Source organism: Tachyglossus aculeatus, chromosome 6 (genome assembly GCF_015852505.1).
Source record: "Tachyglossus aculeatus isolate mTacAcu1 chromosome 6, mTacAcu1.pri, whole genome shotgun sequence".
Lineage (NCBI taxonomy): Eukaryota > Metazoa > Chordata > Mammalia > Monotremata > Tachyglossidae > Tachyglossus > Tachyglossus aculeatus.
In genome coordinates, this window is record NC_052071.1 from 25,469,137 (window position 1) to 25,489,530 (window position 20,394).

The 20,394-nt window shown below is 42.1% G+C and overlaps 1 protein-coding gene across 1 annotated transcript in view; it reads left to right on the plus strand.

The window, feature by feature from the left end:
- FMR1NB (FMR1 neighbor) overlaps positions 1-15,877 on the plus strand; it is a 40,966-nt gene extending 25,089 nt beyond the window's left edge. The window contains exons 3-6 of the mRNA XM_038748625.1: positions 1,745-1,885; positions 3,069-3,165; positions 13,891-14,021; positions 15,731-15,877. Coding sequence (XP_038604553.1) covers positions 1,745-1,885; positions 3,069-3,165; positions 13,891-14,021; positions 15,731-15,747 — 386 coding nt within the window. The 3' untranslated portion in view covers positions 15,748-15,877. The remainder of the gene's footprint in view (positions 1-1,744; positions 1,886-3,068; positions 3,166-13,890; positions 14,022-15,730) is intronic.
- Positions 15,878-20,394: the final 4,517 nt, after the last annotated feature.

The following is a 20,394-nucleotide window of genomic DNA, read 5'->3' on the forward strand; positions in this document are numbered from 1 at the left end:
AGACTGTGAGCCCACTGTTGGGTAGGGACTGTCTCTATATGTTGCCAACTTGTACTTCCCAAGCGCTTAGTACAGTGCTCTGCACACAGAGTAAGTGCTCAATAAATACGATTGATTGATTGATTGTGAAGCAGTGTGGCCTAGTGGATAGATCATGGGCGTGGGAGTCAGAAGGATCTGAGTTCTCATCCCAGCTCCACCATGTGACCTGCCGTGTGACCTTAGACTAGTCACTTTACTTCTCTGGGCATCAGTTCCCTTACCTGTAAATTGGAGATTAAGATTGTGACCCCGATGGGGGACAGGGACCGTGTCCAACCCGACTTGCTTCTAGCCACCCCAGCACTTAGAACAAAAACTGGCACATAGTAAGTGCTTAAGAAATACCACAATTATTATTATCGATGCTGTTGTTGATATTGTTGTTACTATTATTATTATTGCGAGGGAATAACAAAATTTAGCCCTGGTTCATGCAGCATGCATTCCAGATATTCTTGTAGATTTTCTGAAATGCCACACACCTTCCTTATTTGTGTCCCCCCATCTTACCTCCTTCCCTTCCCCACAGCACCTGTATATATGTATATATGTTTGTACATATTTATTACTCTATTTATTTATTTATTTCTTTATTTTACTTGTACATATCTATTCTATTTATTTTATTTTGTTAGTATGTTTGGTTTTGTCTCCCCCTTTTAGACTGTGAGCCCACTGTTGGGTAGGGACTGTCTCTATATGTTGCCAATTTGTACTTCCCAAGCACTTAGTATAGTGCTCTGCACACAGTAAGCACTCAATAAATACGATTGATGATGATAATGTCCTCAGTTCTGCACCTAAAGAATTAGGGAGCATCTTGGATTTGTTTTGTGTTCATCTTTCTGTTGTGCCAGAAACTCCCATCCTTAGCCTGGAAGAACCAGGTCTGGCCCAGCCCAGAGGCCTCTATTGCCTCTCATGCTTAACATTGGCCGCCATGTCCAAATGGAGAACTCAGTAAACAGAGGAAGTAGACGGTAGTAAATTTGTAAACATGCATTGTGCCACAAATAACTGATAAAATTTTCAAAATTTGGAGGTACTTGCGTTTTTTTTCTTCCTGTTATTGCCAAGATGCCTGTTCATTCAAAGTAGATACGATAAAAAGAAGTTATCTGAATTCCTTCCCATGAATTGTACTTATAAATGAATCAGATCTCCTCTTCCTGTGGATTGAGGGTTTTCTACAGTTCCTCACCTAAGTGAAGTAAAAATTGTTCTGGGCTCTGACTACAAAATATTTTAGTTTTTAAGGGCTTAGCTATTTAGATCTCCCTGCATCATCACATAATCATTCATTTCATTTTAGCAGTTTCCCCCATGTTCTTTCTATTGTCAGTAGTTTTCTTCCTAAAAATCCAATAGCATTTCTTGTTCTAAGGTGTGGAAAGATTGAAGTAAAATTATTTTGAATGATGTACCTTATAATTTTACTATTGTTGTATTAACTATTTTCACACCCTATGTTTACTATTCCCTGTGATGTGTGAAATATTAAAAAAAAGATTCCTAGGTCTTTCTTTTTTAATATACCAAGTTTTCCATGATTATTGTGTTCTAAATATTCTAAATATGTTCTAAATAATATATGTTCTAAATATGTTCTAAATATTCTAAATTTGAATAATGGAATAAGTTGAGAGTAACAATCATTGCATGGAAAAAGTTCCATTAACCTTCTTTCTTGTGTTTCTGGTAGCATGTCGTCCAAAACTAGGACAGACAGTAATACCTTGCCGTGCAGGAATGGATCTTAATAAAACTGAATGTTTACATCACAAGTGTTGCCACTCTTCATGGACTCAAAGCCAATTAAAGTGCTACACCCCGTTAAAGGATAGTGAGTATATCATTTGGCTTTTTTTCATATCAATCTTGGAAGATGCATCATTTATTTGGAATTCGCAATAGTAGGTTTTCCTGTTCTGGCTCTCCCTTTTGCCGGTTAAGTCGCTTCTCATTTCTTTCTGAGCTGGAAAAGGATGTAACCCTGTCTGTCCACCAGACGTCCCTTTTGTAGCATGGATCCATTTCCTCTGCACTTAGCATCGAGCAGTCTAGCATCTTTATATAATCTGGATTCTAGGTTTGTTAGGCATTGTTTTCTGATAGTTCGATTTTCATATTTGATGCGCCAATTTTAAGTAACAGACTTCTGAGATCTAGATAATCCTATATCTTGACCTTCCATCTGTTCAGCTTTTGTTCTGGTTTCATTTGACTGATGGGCACATATAGTATATTGCTTCCTAATCTAAATAACAAAAATGACGTAAATAAAAAACAAAAACAACTGGACAGCTTCTAAGTGAACTCAGGAGCAGGTATTTGTTTTAAGACAGTGTGGTCATTCTTTAACAGTTCTTTCTTAAATAAGCAGTATTAATAAGGGAAACCGCAAACCAGCCCTAACTATGGCACTGCAATTTGACACAAATGGAAAGTGTTTAATATTCATCAGTTTGGTCTGGATATGTGTGAAAATACATTTATTTGACTCTATAGAGGAAAAAGTGATACTATGAATTCCAATTCTCCCATCACAATTCTCCCATCATTTTAGAATGTACTTTCTAAATGAGGGCAAGATGAAATACACTCATTCAGCTGCAACTTCATGGTTCCTTGTTTATTTTAAGACTTTATAGTTGGGAAGTAAACATTCAAGAGCTTGTTACTTCACCATGTTAACTATTGAAAGATTAATTATATACTTGACTGCCCCAGGATATGCAGCATATGTCCAAAGGAAAAAACTCACTTAGGTCCTTGTGAGGGAGTACAGGCTTTGCATTATACTGGTCTTGTGTCAGAAGAAACATTTGAAGAGGGTTGGAGTCAACATATCCTAGTATTTCAATTTTCAGTGGTAGTTCAGCAAAGACCTTTATTTCTCATTAGGTTAGAAACCTCTACCTTATCCATCTCGCTATCTTTGCAGATTTTTTTTTCCTTTGAAAGATGCTCTCATTTGCTCTCTTTCATAATCAGACAAATAATGGCGATTGTGATTGAACCAACAGGGCCTCAGCTGACATTGCGGCTCTTTGCCCTTGGAACAGGAGCCATGATTATTCTGGGGTGTTGTCCACTTTGCTGCTGTTCTCTTTTGCAGAAAAGGTAGGCAATGTTAATCAGGTAGTTTTAGTTTTCCATGATGCTTTAGGGTGGGGAAGGGGAGGGACCTCTTGGCAGCCCCCAGAGTCCAATCCGACCCTAGTGTACCCACGATAGAGTTGCTGGTTGGGTTAGATCGTCATTAAATCCATCAATGGTATTTATTGAGTGTGTACTGTCTGTAGAGCACTGTACTAACTGTTTGGACGAGTGCAGTATAGCAGAGTTGATAGACACATTAGCTGCTCACAAGAAGTGTAGATGGCGGGGTGGGTATGGGTTGGATGTGGGTCATCATCATCATCATCAATCGTATTTATTGAGCACTTACTATGTGCAGAGCACTGTACTAAGCGCTTGGGAAGTACAAATTGGCAACATATAGAGACAGTCCCTACCCAACAGTGGGCTCACAGTCTAAAAGGGGGAGAAAGAGAACAAAACCAAACATACTAACAAAATAAAATAAATAGAATAGATATGTACAAATAAATTAAATAAATAAATAAATAGAGTAAAAAAAAAATATGTACAAACATATATACATATATACAGGGTCAGGTTAGCTGGTCCTGGATTGAGTGGATTACTGAATGAATGGAGGGATGAAAGAATTACTGGAAGACGAATTAATAAAAGGGTAGTAGCTAGCATTCAGGTTGCCCAGGGCAAGTAATGGCTGGGATGGCACTTCATTCATTCATTCAATCGTATTCAATCGTATTCAGTCAATCAACCAATCAGTTCAATCATTCAGTCAGCCTTTCCTGGGGTCAGTCACCCCATCCCTTCCAATTCCACCAACCTCTCTTGTCTCGGCCCCTCCCTACAAGGGACGGATGGCGAAGTGGCCACCCATGTCCCCGCCTGTAGATATAGAGAGGACTGCTTTACCTGCAGTTCACCTGCCCAAGCCGCGGTTTCCACAACTATAGGCGACAAAGTTGCAGGTTGGATCAGAAAGTAGCAGGTAAGTATAGATGGCCTGGATAGCCCCCTTGCAGAACCCCGGTTTAGGCTGGCCCAAGTGAAGGGAAGGTGTGCAGAAAGCCCAGAGCCTCTGTCCGTCGGGCCGATTCCCAGTTGGTTCGGACTCATGTGCCGGGGAAGCGAATCCCTTGCCTCAAGGGCACACCTAGGTGACCCATCTCAGTGTTTGCAAATTGATCCTGAAATACTGGGACATTTCTTCTTGCCCATTCCCCTTTTTGTTTGTTTGAAAAAGTGCCTTTCTGAAGCAGATGGGTTCAGTATTTGTCTTGGAAATAAGGGGGAGTTTCACCCCACGGAGAGATGACCACCTTCATTTTTGTGGACGAATCTCCAAGGCCATTGCCATTTTTTTTCTCTACTGTCAAGAGGTCACAGAAGGATATCAGGATGTCAGCTCTTCCTCTTGAGGGCACAGTGTCATTTCCTCAGTACCAGGGAAGTCATTTCTCCTCAAGACCTGTTAGTAGTCAAGCAACAATACACACTGGCAGACCACAGGAATCATGTATATAGTAGGTGGGAGGTAACAGTGTTTGGGAGAATGAAGCAAAGACAGTAATCTGGGTGGCAGGAGATAATAAAGTCAAAGCATTTGGAGAGAAGGATAAGTTCAAAGGAGAAAAAAATGAATAGCCCATAGAATCAGAACATACGTTAAGGTCAGAAAAGAAAGGGATTTGCCCTGAGCATAAGAAAAGTGAGAATCAGTGCTGCCTAATGGCTAGAACACCAGCCTGGGAGTCAGAAGGACCTGGGTTCTAATCCCAGCTCTGCCACTTGTCTGCTGTGTGACCTTGGGCAAGTCACTTAACTTCTCGGTGCCTCAATTACGTCATCTGTGAAATGGGGATTAAGATGGTGAGCCCCAAGTGGGACAGGGACTGTCCCACCCAATTTGCTTGCGCCCACCTCACCTCTTAGTACAGTGCCTGGCACATGGTAAGTGCTGAACTAGTACCACAGTTATTATTATTAAGATGCAAGAAGCAATTGATGAATGTATTTCTGGTTTAACTCTGCATAGTTCTTATGGGTGTCCATTACATTAGCTCAACAATATTAAGGAAATGCAAGTAGTTTTTCTATTGGAAAAACAAAGATTGGGGAAACACCCTTTTCAGATTTGGCTCCAATATACTACTATTAAAAAGTCTCTTTATCCACGTTATGTACATGTCACCCAAATGTTCCGTGGTATTTATGGTGATGATGATGATGATGGCATTTGTTAAGCACTTACTATGTGCAAAGCACTGTTCTATGCGCTGGGGAGAATACAAGGTGATCAGATTGTCCCACGTGGGGCTCACAGTCTTCATCCCCATTTTACAGATGAGGTAACTGAGGCACAGAGTAGTTAAGTGACTTGCCCAAAGTCACACAGCTCACAATTGGCAGAGCAGGATTTGAACCCATGACCTCTGACTCTCAAGCCCGTGCTCTTTCCATTGAGCCATGCTGCTTCTTAGGCTGGTGATATTTTTCGAAGTCTCTTCCATGAATTATCTGTTTCATACTAAGTTGACTGCTTTCGTATACCTGTAGTAGGTGGAAAGTTCACTCACAATAGCATGATCATTAAACTCAGGTTCAGTACATTGCAACAATTCAATTTTCTTCTTAAACAATTAAATTATAGGTAGGATTTTGGAGGGTTTTTTATTGGGTAGATACAAGTTAAAAAGTTTACACAAAGGGGAAAATAGTTTTTAAGTACTAACAATCAGGTGGACAGGCCTGTCATTTTTCTACCATCCAACAAAAGCTTTGATTTCCAAATGTATGATTTCTTGTACTCTGAAGGGATTAGAAGGCTGTGTGCATGCACATTTCCAGAGATTTTTTCAACACATCACTTGCCAGATAGATATTTTCCGAGAATTTCCGCATTTAGAAAAATCCTATTGTGAGAGTCACTTTAATGCAACTTATTTTTTAGTATGCAGATAGCCTTGCTGGTGCATACTGGCTTCTTAGTATGGGAAGAGAGACCTTGCTATCAGTGTGTCATGAAGAACAGTCTTTGTTCACTCATTTGGCGACAATGAGATTCCTCCAGTTTGGGTTTTTAATTGCACAGTATAACTATTGAAAAAGCTTTGTGCCTTAGCCAGTGGCTAAAAGGTTAAATTTTCCAGCATTATATGCTGGAATTGAGTCAAGAAAAAAATTCAAAATCAATTTAGTGAAACATTGCCATTTTGTGAGCGATCACCAGGAAACACGTGTTTGCAAGGCCAAGATTAGGTTAGGAATGATCTAGAATAAAATATATCATTTTAAAGTACCTTCTCTTGGCGAGGGTTACCCCAAGACGTCAGCCCCCGGCTACATTGAACATCACAACATCAAAATGTCATCTGCAGTCTGAGAATTGGAGGAGGGTTGAAAATAATTCAGCACTTGTACAGTGAGGAAACGGGGGATTGCCTGAAACAGAGGAGGCATCCTTTGTTCCCTAACTTTTCTGGATTTTGGGTGGAAGGAAGTTAAACCAGCCCTCGCACTCCAAATCCTGAAAGACTGGTTGGGTAACAGCTGCTGGATGCTACATCCAAAAAGTCTCCCAGATTGAGACTTTTTCAGACTGAATCAGGACAATGGCCACCTTACCTTTGGGACTCCCCAACTTTCTTTGAGACTTCCCAAATGACAAGCTAATTGCTGTTCTCTACATGACAAAAAACAGACTGTAATATTTTACCACCCGAAGGAGCATCATGTGGCTGAACACTTAGGGTGCATGAAGTTTTTCAAGCTCATTTGGTGAAAGGCAGGATTTTTATGAATGCTAGTAAAAGCTGACCATAGGTATTAGTCATTTGAAGTGATTGTTCCCAGGCTTAGTGCTCCAGTTTTGCCAGATGTGCTCCAGGGTGTATGATTTGAATGTGCTGTTTATACTCTACAAGACTCATTCCTTTCAAGGCATATGGAAGATCTGCAAAGCGGCATGTGAGCGGCCCCACCACCCTCTCCCAAAGGTTTGGGTCTGGAGTGGGCAGAGCTCACACTAGGCTTCATGTTCCCTCTGGGCCTCGGACCCAAATTTTGAAATGGAATCGAGAGGCAGGTTCGGAACTGGTTTCCAACTTCCAGGCCAGAAGATGACTCACGACACTCTACTCCCTCTCAGTGTCATCTTTTTTTAATGCATCATTTTGTATAAAGAAAACTTCAAAGGGATTGGACCATCTGCTTTCAGGTCTGACAGCATTTACTGTAATAGAGTAGTTGAAATTAAGCCAGTGAATCTGTGATTAGGGCAATAAGGCATTTGCATTCACAATTGCTAATGTAAGTAATAGGTAACTTCCTTAAAATATTTGCAATGTGTTTCGTTGCACGGTAATTTGAGTGGATGCATAATTGGGCCACAACTTTAGTGATAATTTTGCCCCTGTTGAGTCTTGAAATATTAGCATTCAGTGAGCACTATTTGTTTTCCATTGCAAATGGAGTTATTGAATAAAGTATGTACAGTAAATTGAGTTATGCACAGTGCTACCTGAAAATACAGCATAAAGGTCAAGGTAATTACTTTAATTATGTTATTTACAGTGCAGTTAATGCAACTACAAAATCAATCTCCAGGTAAATTACACTTTTTTTCCTTCACTCTCGGGTTAGAATAGCTCTGGAGAGCCTTGTGATTATTTGGGAAATGCTATTTCTCTTGGTTGCAGCAGTCTCACATAATGACCCTCCGAAAACCCCACCAGTTGCAGGAAGCCTTCTCCAATTAATTCATAGTGCATCAACCTTTCTGGAGGCAGAAGGACAAGCGGGATTGTAGATGAAGGAAGAAGTCAGTCAATTGTATTAGAGCATTTAACTGTGTCCAGAGCACTGTACTAAGCTCTTGGGAGAGTACAGTAGAACAGACTCATTCTGTACCCGGTACGAGTTTACAGTCTAGATGTGGTGGAGAGGTAGAGAGTGGAGAGAAGGGAGCTGAAAGCCAGAGATGGGTGAGCTCCCCTAAAGACTTGAGGGTAAACTGAGAAGGGTAGAACAGAAACTTGCGGGATGCCCTCGGCTAGGGTACTTCCCAAGCGCTTAGTACAGTGCTCTTCACACAGTAAGCGCTCAATAAATATGATTAAATAAATGAATGAATGAATGAATGGGAGAGGAACCTGCGATTGAATCTGGGAAGGAGTGGTCAGTGAGGTAGGAGGAGAACCAGGCCAGTGAATCCAAGGTCTGGAAGTGTTTCAAGGAGGAGGTCCACACACTCAAAGGTGGCCAACAGGTCCAGAAGGATTAGGCTTGTTGGATTTGGTTGGGAGGAAGTGATTGGTAATCAATCAAACACCCACTTTTATGGAGCACTGAACTAAATCTTTGGGAGAGTACAGTAGAATAGAAGGAGGTTATGATCTAGTAGGGGAGACACACTAAAATAATTTACTAATAGGAAGAAGGAAAGGGGGATCTGTGCACGCATTAGTGCTGAAGTAATGGGGTGTGCAAGAAATGGATGCAAGTATAGTGGAGGGTGGTTATGGAGATATAAGGTGGGGAGATGAGAAATTAATCAGGGAAGGCCTCTAGGCGCAGATATGATTTTGGAAGGACTTTGGTGATGGGAAGAGCTGTGGATTGTTGGACAGGTGGGAGGCCGTGGATGGGCTCAGGTGCGTGGCCTTTGCCAGCAGCTCCCCCTCGCTCATTTTCTTCTTTGCCCTTGCATTAATATGCCCTATCCTGCAAAATCCTATCCTGTGAGGTCATCACGTTAGGTTACATGCCTGGTATAATTTATAGGATGTCATAGGAAAGTAGATAAAGAATCACATTTATTTTCACTCCCTTGGAAGACATGTGGACAAGCTTTTTTTAGATTGTAGAACTCCTTGAGGGCAGGTATTATGTCTAATTACTGTCTCGTAATCTCCCAAGTGCTTAGTACAGTGCTCGGCAGCCAGTGAGCCCTTAATGAATGCCACTTATTGATCATTAGCTAAGGAAAATCTACTAATGGCTTTGCCATGGCTTTGTCCTCTGTGTGACTTTGGGCAAGTCATTTAACTTCTCGGTGCCTCAGTTATCTCATCTGTTAAACGGGGATTAATGCTATGAGTCCCATGTGGTACATGGGCTGTGTCCAACCTGATTGGCTTGTATCTATCCCAGCGTTTAATACAATGCTTGGCACCTAGGAAGCACGTAAATACCTTAGAAAGAAGTCACCGAACAGACTGAAATGCAGGAGCCATATTTTATCAGTGGCAAAAAAATGCCTGGAAGGTTGAGGCATTGAACTGGGAGACACAGAATTTGGGGTTTAAATGTATGATTTCAAAGTGAATAATTAGGAACCTCAACTCCCTTTGCTCTCCCCCCCCTCACCCAGCAGCACTTCTGTATTTATGTACACATGTATAATCCTATTTAATGGAGAAGCAAAATGGCTCAGTGGAAAGAGCCTGGGCTTGGGAGCCAGAGGTCATGGGTTCTAATCCCAGCTCTGCCACTTGTCTGCTGTGTGACCTTGGGAAAGTCACTTAACTTCTCTGAGCCTCAGTTCCCTCATCTGTAAAATGGGGATTAAGACTGTGAGCCCCACGTGGGACAACCTGATCACCTTGTATCCCCCCCGGCTCTTAGAACAGTGCTTTGCACATAGTAAGTGCTTCACAAATGCCATCATTATTATTATTATTTATATTGATGCCTGTATACTTGTTTTGATGTGTATGTATCTGTAATTTCATTTATTTATATTGATGCCTGTTTACTTGTTTTGTTGTAGACTGTAAGCCCTGTGTGGGCAGGGATTGTCTCTCTTGCTGAATTGTACTTTCCAAGCACTTAGTACAGTGCTCTGTGCACAGTAAGTGCTAAATAAATACAATTGAATGAATGAATGAAAGTACAGTTAATAATAATAATAATGATGGCATTTATTAAGCGCTTACTATGTGCAAAGCACTGTTCTAAGCACTGGGAAGGTTACAAGGTGATCAGGTTTACCCACGGGGGACTCACAGTCTCAATCCCCATTTTACAGATGAGGGAACTGAGGCCCAGAGAAGTGAAGTGACTTGCCCAAAGTCACACAGCTGTCAATTAGAGAAGCAGCGTGGCTCAGTGGAAAGAGCCTGGGCTTGGGAGCCAGAGGTCATGGGTTCAAATCCCGGCTCCGCCAATTGCCAGGTAAGTGACTTTGGGGAAGTCACTTAACCTCCCTGGGCCTCAGTTCCCTCATCCGTAGAATGGGGATTAAGACTGTGAGCCAATTAAGACTGTGAGCCCCACGTGGGACAATCTGATGACCTTGTGTCCTCCCCAGCGCTTTGAACAGTGCTTTGCACATAGTAAGCTCTGAACAAGTGCCCTTATTCTTATTCTTCTTATTATTATTATTATTAATTACTTGCTCTGGGGATTCGCATTTCATGGGACAGCCATAATGAAAAAGTCTTTAGGGACAGACCTGTGTCCCCTGAGAAAGTTTTGTAATATAGAATGAAAAAAACCTCCTCCTGCTCCTGCAGGGAGGGGAGAGACTCGATCGACTCTCTTAGATTGTGAGCCCTCCAAGAGACAGGGACCATGTCTGAATTCCTTCATTCATTTAATCGTACTTAACTGAGTGCTTACTGTGTGCAGAGCTCTGTCCTAAGCACTTGGAAAGTGCTTAGCTTTACAATCTATCAATCAATCGTATTTATTGAACGCTTATAGAGCACTGTACTGAGCGCTTGGGAAGTCCAAGTTGGCAACATATAGAGACAGTCCCTACCCAACAGTGGGCTCACAGTCTAAAAGGGGGAGACAGAGAACAAAACCAAACATACTAACAAAATAAAATAAATAGAATAGATATGTACAAGGAAAATAAATAAATAAATACATTTATTTTATAAATAAATAAATAGATAAATTTTATTTACATCAATAAAGCTCCCACCTGGGTATTCTCTCTCAGTGCTTGGCTCACAGTCGATGTGTAATAAATACTATTACTACCGCTGTATTCTAGGTGGCTGGGTGGAGCCTTGGAGACTTTTTCAAAAGATCCCCTGCCTCTGTGCGTACTGGGGTCTTTGCCCATCGTCCATATCCACTGTCATGAAGGAGTAATTAGGAGGCCTGGCCTAGGAGAAAGAGCATGGAGCCATGCTGTGTGTTCTGGGGCTACTCACTTAACCTCTCTAGTCCTCAGTTGCCTCATCTGTAAAATAGGCATGACAGACCTGCTCATCCTCCCTCTTAGACTTTGAGCCCTAGGTGGGAAAGGAATTTTCCCTGATTTGATTGTCTTATTTCTTTCCTAGTACTTACCATGGAATTTTGGCACCTAATGAGTGCCGTAATAAATTCCAAAAAATGAATATGTGCTGGTGTGGCTGTGGGAGAGCCCCAGCCTAGTGTTGGCTCTTTGCTAAGGGGAGGCAATTAGAAGGTGCACCTCGGAAGGGGAGGTTGAGAGTCTCTCAAGGTGCCCAACTGACCTGGTAGCGGAGTAGGTAGCTCCTGACTGTGCCCACCCTGGAATATTTCAGTTAGAAAGTTTTCTCCATTTGTCCCATTCCGAGAAAGGAGGGATAGCTTTTGCGGCTAGAGAAGCACTGTGGCCTAGTGGAAAGATCACGGGTCTGGGAGTTGGAGAACCTGGGTTCTAATCCCGGCTCCACCGCTTGACTGCTGGGTGACGTTGGGCAAGTCGCTGAACGTCTCTGGGCCTCAGTCCCCTTATCAGGCAAAATGGGGATTCAAGGGAAGCAGCGTGGCTTAGTGGGAAGAGCAAGGGCTTGGGAGTCAGAGACCATGGGTTTGAATCCTGGCACTGCCACACGTCAGCTGTGTGACTTTGGGCAAGTCACTTCACTTCTTGGTGCCTCAATTACCTCATTTATAAAATGGGGATTAAGACTGTGAGCCCCATATGGGACAACCTGATAACTTTGTATCTACCCCAGTGCTTAGAACAGAGCTGGGAACGTAATAAGTGCTTAACAAATGCCATTATTATTATTAATACCTGTTCTCCTCTTACTTAGACTGTCGGCCCCATGTGGGACCTGATGTTCTTGTAACACTCCCAGCATGAGGTTAAGAAAGTAGCATATAGTAAGTGCTGAACAAATGCCACAAATTGTTGTTCTTATTATCATTTTGTTAGCCTGGACATAAGGCAAATAGTGTTGTAATAGCTCCAGGGTCCTGGAGCAATGAAGAGGGAGGGTTTTTTTGTTCTTCTGTTGGTTTTTGTTGCCACTGTTTTTTGAATGGTACTTGGCTCAGCACTTACTATGTTCAAGCACTGGGATAAATACAAGTTAATCAAGTTGGACACAGTCCCTGTTTCATATGGGGCTTACAGTCCAAGTAGGAGGGAATAGGATTTAATCCCCATTTTATAGATGAGGTAATTGAGGCAAATTAAGTGACTTGCCTAAGGTCACACAGGCAAGTGGTGGGACTGGGATTAGAACCCAAGCCTTCTGACTCCTAGAAGCATGCACTCTCATTGCTGCTCTTCCCTGTTTTGCAATGGAAAAATTCATTCTATTACTCTATTTATTCATTTATGTGACTTGTACATATCTATTCTATTTATTTTATTTTGTTAATATGTTTTGTTTTCTTCTCTGTCTCCCCCTTCTAGACTGTGAGCCCACTGTTGGGTAGGGACCGTCTCTATGTGTTGCCAACGTGTACTTCCCAAGCGCTTAGTACAGTGCTCTGCACACAGTAAGTGCTCAATAAATACGATTGATTGATTGATTCATCAACCTTGTCCTGTAGGTGGTCTTCCCTTATTGTCCTAGCTCCCCAAGAACTGGGGTTTTTTTTTTTGTTTGTGTGTATGTGCGTGTATTTAGTAATGGATATTTAGCCCTGCTGTTGGTCCAGGAGAAAGAGCAGAGCTCTGGGAATCAGGAGACCTGAGTTCTAATCCTGATATTGCCTGTAACTGGCTAATGTGAGTTTTGCAGTGTGCCACACCTCTACCCTCCTACTCAATTGTTGCACTCCATGTCTCAGCAGGATTCTGCCTGGCAAAAATGAGGAAATGGGAGCGGTACTGGCCCAAACCACGGTCACAGTAACCTCTTTCTCTTCACACGTTCTCGGTCCAGATGTTTCAGCACCGAGGCTCATTTGTCTCTCCCGTTGGGTGACCTTGTCACCTCATCATCATCAATGATATAAATAGTCAAGAGGTTTTGGTGATAGGTTTATAAAAATGTGAGGCAGCAATATTTCCTTACCCGTTAATGGGAAAACAGCCAGTAGGGCCTTGGCAAATGTTAACCGATCCAGGAAGAGAGTAAACACGTAAGCCAAGAGAAGATAAGTGGATAAAAGAGGTTGCTCTTCTCTTACTATCCACCTTGTCCTGCCTTGGCCATTCTGGGGCTAACATTACTGAGGCATGTTAACTGTCCCAGTCATTTCTGGAATCATTTTTTAGTGTTGGGGGAACCCTATTCTTGCTTTCATAAATACCAGGAATGTTCTTGCATTTGGGGAGATATAAAACGCCGAAGAAAAAATGCAGTAGAGATGAAAAAAAACTCCAAGAAACATGTTTTAATGGCACTTAAGGGTGTACTATGTACTAAGGGTGTACACTGCACTAAGTGGTAGACCTGAATTAAGTACTGCATTAAGTTGTTTGGGAAAGTGGCCCTTTTCCCTAGGCTAAATTTTACTGTTGATTTATGTAAAGAACTCCTGAAAAGGTAGATGGTTTCACCTGTAGTTTTAATGTTGCAGTAAATGTGCGAATCCTTTACAAAGACCAAGGAAGAAAGTTCAGATAAAATTGCAGAAGTTTGACAATTCAGAAACTATAGATGAACTTTTAGAGAACCTATTGAAAAAGAACAAGGATAAAAGCAAACAAGGTAATGATTTTCTAATTGTCAATTTTAAAAAGGTTATCATTCCACAAGTCTGAAGCATAGATGTGTCTGTTTTAGAGGTTAAAAAAAAATCGCCATGCTTTGTCATTTGCATTCTGTTTAAACCAGAACTGAAATGGGGTGAAGAGTGAGGAAAGGTGTGGCAGGAGAGAGAGAAAGAAGGAAGTAGGAATGCCAGAGATGGAAAAGGTCAAGGCCAAAGGGCAGAAGTTGCAGTTGTTCCAAAATAGTTTTGTGACGTTACCACGAAACACAATAGAATATGCCCAGTATTTATTTGTGGGAGACCAGGCACCCCACGGTTACATTGGATCATCTCTCTATTGTTTTCTAACTTGCCTGTTTTTAGGAAACATCCTTTTTTGCACCTGCAATCTTGTCAGCAAATAAGCCTTCTTGGGTTCTTCTTTCATCCTCAAAAGAGGGAGAGCTCAAATTAGAGGACAGCTAAAATAAAAGCTAATATGTGAACAGAAGCACTTATCATCCATCCCATGGTAAAACAGGTTTCTCTAGTCCATGTATGCTACTCCAGATGCAATTTCGGCTCCCAGGAAGGAGTAGTGTATAGAGCATGGGCCCGAGAGTCAGAAGGTCATGGGTTCTGGTTCCGTGTGACCTTGGGCAAGTCACTTTACTTCTCTGTGCCTCAGTTACCTCACCTGTAAAATGGGGATTGAGACCTAGGACCTGGACTGTGGGACACGGACTGTGTCCAGCCTGATTTGCTTATATCCATCCCAGCGCTTAATACAGTGCCTGACACACAGTAAGTGCTTAACAGATACCACAATTGTTACTGTTAGGTGAACCTAATTCTTTTCAGGGAACTGAGTAATTATTTGGAGTAATTATACTTAGGGTGTAATGAGTACCTTGAAAAAGAGGAAATAGGCTTAAACTACCAAAGAAGAGCATGGCCTCTGATTGCAAGGAGAGAAAGTTTCTCACTGGGTTCTGTTGACCGTGGTAGGCAGTAAAGGGAACTCATCCCTAGCTCACCAAGGTCAGGGGCCACCTTCCACTCGCCTGCTCTTACCTATGAATTGAAGATGGTGCCTGCATTTTTATTTTATTAGAATTAGTAGGCTGAAATAGTTGTGGCAAAAAAATAGGTGCCACATATCATTTGAATTGGGGTGGAAAGGAGGCAGAGGTTTTAGGTAAAGGGACCAAGGCTCAGAGGAGGCAAGGTTCAAAGAGCTAATAGCCAAATCCACCATTTGTGTGGTCTTTGGTGCTCCAGCTTGGAAACTCTCTGACTTTGGATGAGCCGAGCCTGGGAATTCTGCTCAGAGAGCTGTGGGGGCACTTTTTACTGCCCCCTTGTAATCTTACTTATTGAGCACTTATTGTATGTGACAGTCAATGCGACTATGTTTTTGTGTATCTAGTACACAGAGTTTTCATGTGTAAAACTGTCCCTTTTATTTGCAAACTGGGAAAAAAATGGCGGTTTTGTTTTGTTCTATTCTTAGGTATATTTTGCTATGTCTGTCACAGCACTATTGCCTCTTAAGCAATGTGATAAAGTGTTGGACTGAAAAGATAAGTAAACCAGTTTAGCAGTTCCGTGGTTAGCATCTGAGGCTTCTCAGGGCTGCAGCTGTTATTCATTGCATAATCAAATGTTCTGTCTCAAGCATGTCTTTTATTTGTTTGATGTTTGGAACTCTGCCTTTCCTTCCTAGGGAAAATTTCACAATGAGATGTCTCTTGACCTTGAATTGCACCGAGGCAGGAAGTTTTAGGAACCTAAAGTTTGTTTTGGAAGAAGAAATTTACTCATTCCAGTCATGAGTACGTGTGGTGGAATCTGAAATAAATGTTAGATTTTATCTCAGAAGTTTCCTATCCATACTGATTCTGTTTTTCTTTGAACTGTTATCTAGAGTTTTCCAGGTGGGCCTTGCTTATCCACTAAATCTGAACTGTTACATTCAGTAGTTCAGTACATGAGCAAATACCAGTGGGTAAAATACTAAATACTGCATTTGAGGAGTGACACTTCAGGGTGTTTTAAACATATTTGTGCATGGGGCAATACTCAGGATAATTTCAGTAGATTCTACCAGTCAATTCATTCATTTAATCGTGTTTATTGAACGCTGACTGTGCAGAGCACTATACCGGGAGCTTGGAAAGTACAATTAGGCAACAGATAGAGACAATCCCTACCCAACAGCAGGCTCGCAGTCGATCAGTTTAAGCGCTTAATGTGAGCAGAGCACTTGACTAACTTCTTGAGAGAGTGTACTAGAATTAGTAGACTTGAACCCTGCCCACATGGAACTTAGTCTATCTACAGTAGCCACCACATACATAACTTTCGTAATCAAAGGATAACGTACTATAATGATAGACAAGAATAATAATGGATAATAATAATAGTATTCTGATAAGGAAAGTAAGAGAAAAGTGATACAGTGTATTTATTCATTTATTTATTTATTTTCTCAATGATTACATATGTTCAACCCCATAGTAAAACATTAGGCTGCACACATTCTGTAGGTAAAAATCTCACCATGTTAGGAATACCCTAGAGAGGTAGCGTGACTCTGTGGAAAGAGCACAAGCCTGGGAGTCAGACGACTTGAGTTCTAATCCTGACACTGCCAATTGCCTGCTGTGTGACCATGGGCAAGTTACTTAACTTCCCTGTTCCCATTTCCTCATCTGTACAATGGGGTTTAAATGCCTGTTCTCCCTCCTACTTAGGCTATGAAGCCCCATTTGGGACAGGGACTGTGTCCATCCTGATGAAATTGTATTTGTCCCAGTGCTTAGAACAATGCTTGACACATAGCAAATGCTGCTTAGCAAATACCTATTAAAAAAAAAAAAAAAAGATTGGCTGGGCAAGATTTTACAAAGCGTGTGTATCCACTGTTTTCTCTCTGGTAGCTACCTCTTCCCAGTCACTTTTGGGGATTACTTCGAAGAAAACAGCCTTGGCCTTGTTCTTCTACTCCAGGAGTTGCTTTAGTTACAGGCCTATTTATTCTTTATACCAGATCACTGTGTCCTGGCATATTGGGTCAATTGCTTCCAATTCCTAAGCGGCTTTGGTCCTAGCACCAAGGTCTTTAAGGTTATCTCTAGTTTTCTCTATTTATCCCAAAGACGGCGTTGGTTCTTTTCACTTGCCATGATATTCTCCCAACATTTGGATTTTTGTGGTCTCATAACCCTTGCGATCTTGTTGAATGTGTTTTGTGTATTTGAGTCAGCAACTACAGTTTTCCTCTTCAGCTTACTGCTTTTTCTAGGGTTTCTTGGACCTTTGGCTCATGAGCCTGATTGATGTAATTCTTTTTACTTGGCTTTATGCTAAGGGGGATTGTATCGCCACATTGAACAAATGAGTACACTGGTAAAAGTACATTTCAGGTTTTAATTTTGCAGGTCATCATCTTGTTTCCAGATGGTGTAAACGTACTTCAACAAAAATGGAAATACCTAGTCAGTCAGTCGATTGTATTTACTGAGTGCTTACTGTGTGCAGAGTACTGAACTAAGCGCTTAGGAGAGTACAGTATAACAATATAACAGTCACATTCCTTTCCCACAACAAGTTTATAGTCTAGAGGGGGAGAGAGACATTAATATAAATACATTACAGATAGGTACCTACAATGCTGTGGGGATGGATAAAGGGAGCAAGTCAGGGTGACGCAAAAGGGAGTTGAAGAAAAGGAAAAGAGGGCTTAGTCAGGGAAGGCTTCTTGGAGTAGATGTTTGTTCAATAAGGCTTTGAAGGTGGGGAGAGTAATTGTCTGCTGGATATGAGGAGGGAGGGCATTCCAGACCAGAGGCAGGATATGGGCGAGAGGTGGGCAGAGAGACAGATGGGCTCGAGGTTCAGTGAGAAGGTTAGTATTATTCATTGTCGTATTTATTGAGTGCATACTGTGTATAGAGCACTACTAAGCACTTGGAAAGTACAATTCGGCAACAAAAAAAGACAATCCCTACCTAACAATGGGCATTAAAGGAATGAAGTGTGTGGGCTGGGTAGTAGTAGGAAAGTAGTGAGGTGAGATAGGAGGGGTCAAGGTGATTGAGTTCTTTAAAGCCAGTGGTGAGGAGTTTCTGTTTGTTGTGGAGGTGGATGGGCAACCGCTGGAGGGTTTTGAGGAGTGGAGAAAGATGGCCTGAACGTTTTTGAAGAAAAATGATCCGGGCAGCAGAGTGAAGTATGGACTGGAGTGGGGAGAGCCAGGAGGCTGGAAACTGGGGGCTGATCCAGTGGTCTGTTCAAAACTCCATATATTTAGACAGGTCTTGGTCACCTATATGAACAATAATTTCATTTCTTGTTCTATTTTATCTTTTAATATAAATCTGAGTGGGAAGATTATTCATCACAGTATGTGTGTGTCAAGTCTGTGCATTCCCTAAGCGTGCATTTTCAGTGGTAACAAATTACGATTTTATGTTTTGCTCACTGTCTTGGAAAACAGAACTAAATTTGATCATATTTCATTGGATTTGATGAAATACATGGGAAAAAATGTTAGAAGAAACAGTTGGTTGAAGCATTATTTCAGTGCTCCCTCTGGTTCTCATTACTAAACATTTTCTTTCTCTAATCGGATTTATGTTTATTAAAAGAATAATGCCTCTTAAAGCAGCCACGTAAGTTCCTTGTTCTTAGACTTGAGTTTCATTAAGATAAAGTGTATGTCCTTCTCCTAGTAAGACAGGTACCATTTTTTCCCCTGTTTAACTTAAATGTTAAGTAAAATTTGCCCTGGAAATTTTCTAAGCTGATGAATTACCCATGTCCTCCTACCTTTACTCTGTAATTCAAACAACAAGTCTGTTGATCCTCCATGAGTTATTACTAATCTTAGGAGGATGATAATGTAATTTCATTCATCCATTCAGTCAATTGTATTTATTGAGCACTTACTGTGTGCAGAGCACTGTAGTAAGCACTTGGGAAGTAAAATTCGGCAACATATAGAGACGGTCCCTACCCAACAATGGGCTCACAGTCTAGAAGGGGGAGACAGACAACAAAACAAAACAAGTAGACAGGTGTCAATACCAACAGAATAAATAGAATTATAGATATATGCACATCATTAATAAAATAAATAGAGTAATAAATATGTACAAATATACACAAGTGCTGTGGGGAGGGGAAGGGGGTAGGACAGAGGGAGGGAGGTGGGGCAATTAGGAGGGGAGGAGGCCAGATGAACGGGGAGCTCAGTCTGGGAAGGCCTCCTGGAGGAGGTGAGCTCTCAGTAGGGCTTTGAAGGGAGGAAGAAAGCTAGTTTGGTGGACGTGTGGAGGGAGGGCATTCCAGGCCAGCGGTAGGACGTGGGCCAGGGGTCGACGGCGGGACGGGTGAGAATGAGGCACAGTGAGGAGGTTAGCGGCAGAGGAGCGGAGTGTGCAGGCTGTGCTGAAGAAGGAGAGAAGGGAGGTGAGGTAGGAGGGGGCAAGGTGATGGAGAGCTTTGAAGACGATAGGAGTTTTTGCTTCATACGAAGGTTGATAAAATTTTGAGGAGGGGAGTGACATGCCCAGAGCACTTTTGTAGAAAGATAATCCAGGCAGCAGAGTGAAGTATAGACTGAAGCAGGGAGAGACAGGAGGATGGGAGATCAAAAAGGAGGCTGATGCAGTAATCCAGTCAGGATAGGATGAGAGATTGAACCAACAAGGTAGTGGTTTGGATGGTGAGGAAAGGGCGGGTCTTGGTGATGTTGTGCCAGCAGGTTTTAGTGGTGGATTGGATATGTGGGGTGAATAAGAGACTGGAGTCAAGGATGACACCAAGGTTGCGGGCTTGTGAGACGGGAAGGATGGTAGTGCCATCCACTGTGATGGGAAAGTCAGGGAGAGGAAAGGGTTTGGGAGGGAAGATAAGGAGCTCAGTCTTCGACATATTGAGCTTTAGGTGGTGGGCGGACATCCAGGTGGAGATTTCCTGAAGGCAGGAGGAGATACGAGCCTGGAGGGTGGGAGAGAGAACAAGGGAGGAGATGTAGATGTGGGTGCCATCAGCGTAGAGATGATAGTTGAAGCCATGGGAATAAATGATTTCACCAAGGGAGTGAGTATAGATGGAAAACAGAAGGGGACCAAGAACTGACCCTTGAGGAACCCCTGCAGTAAGGGGATGGGAGGAGGAGGAGGAGCCTGTAAAGGAGACTGAGAATGTACAACCAGAGAGATGAGGAGAACCAGGAGAGGACAGATTTTGTGAAGCCAAAGTTGGATAACGTGTTGAGGAGAAGGGGATGGTCCACAGTGTCGAAGGCAGCTAAGAGGCCCAGAAGGATTAGGGTAGAGTAGGAGCCATTGAATTTGGCAAGAAGGAGGTCATTGGTGACCT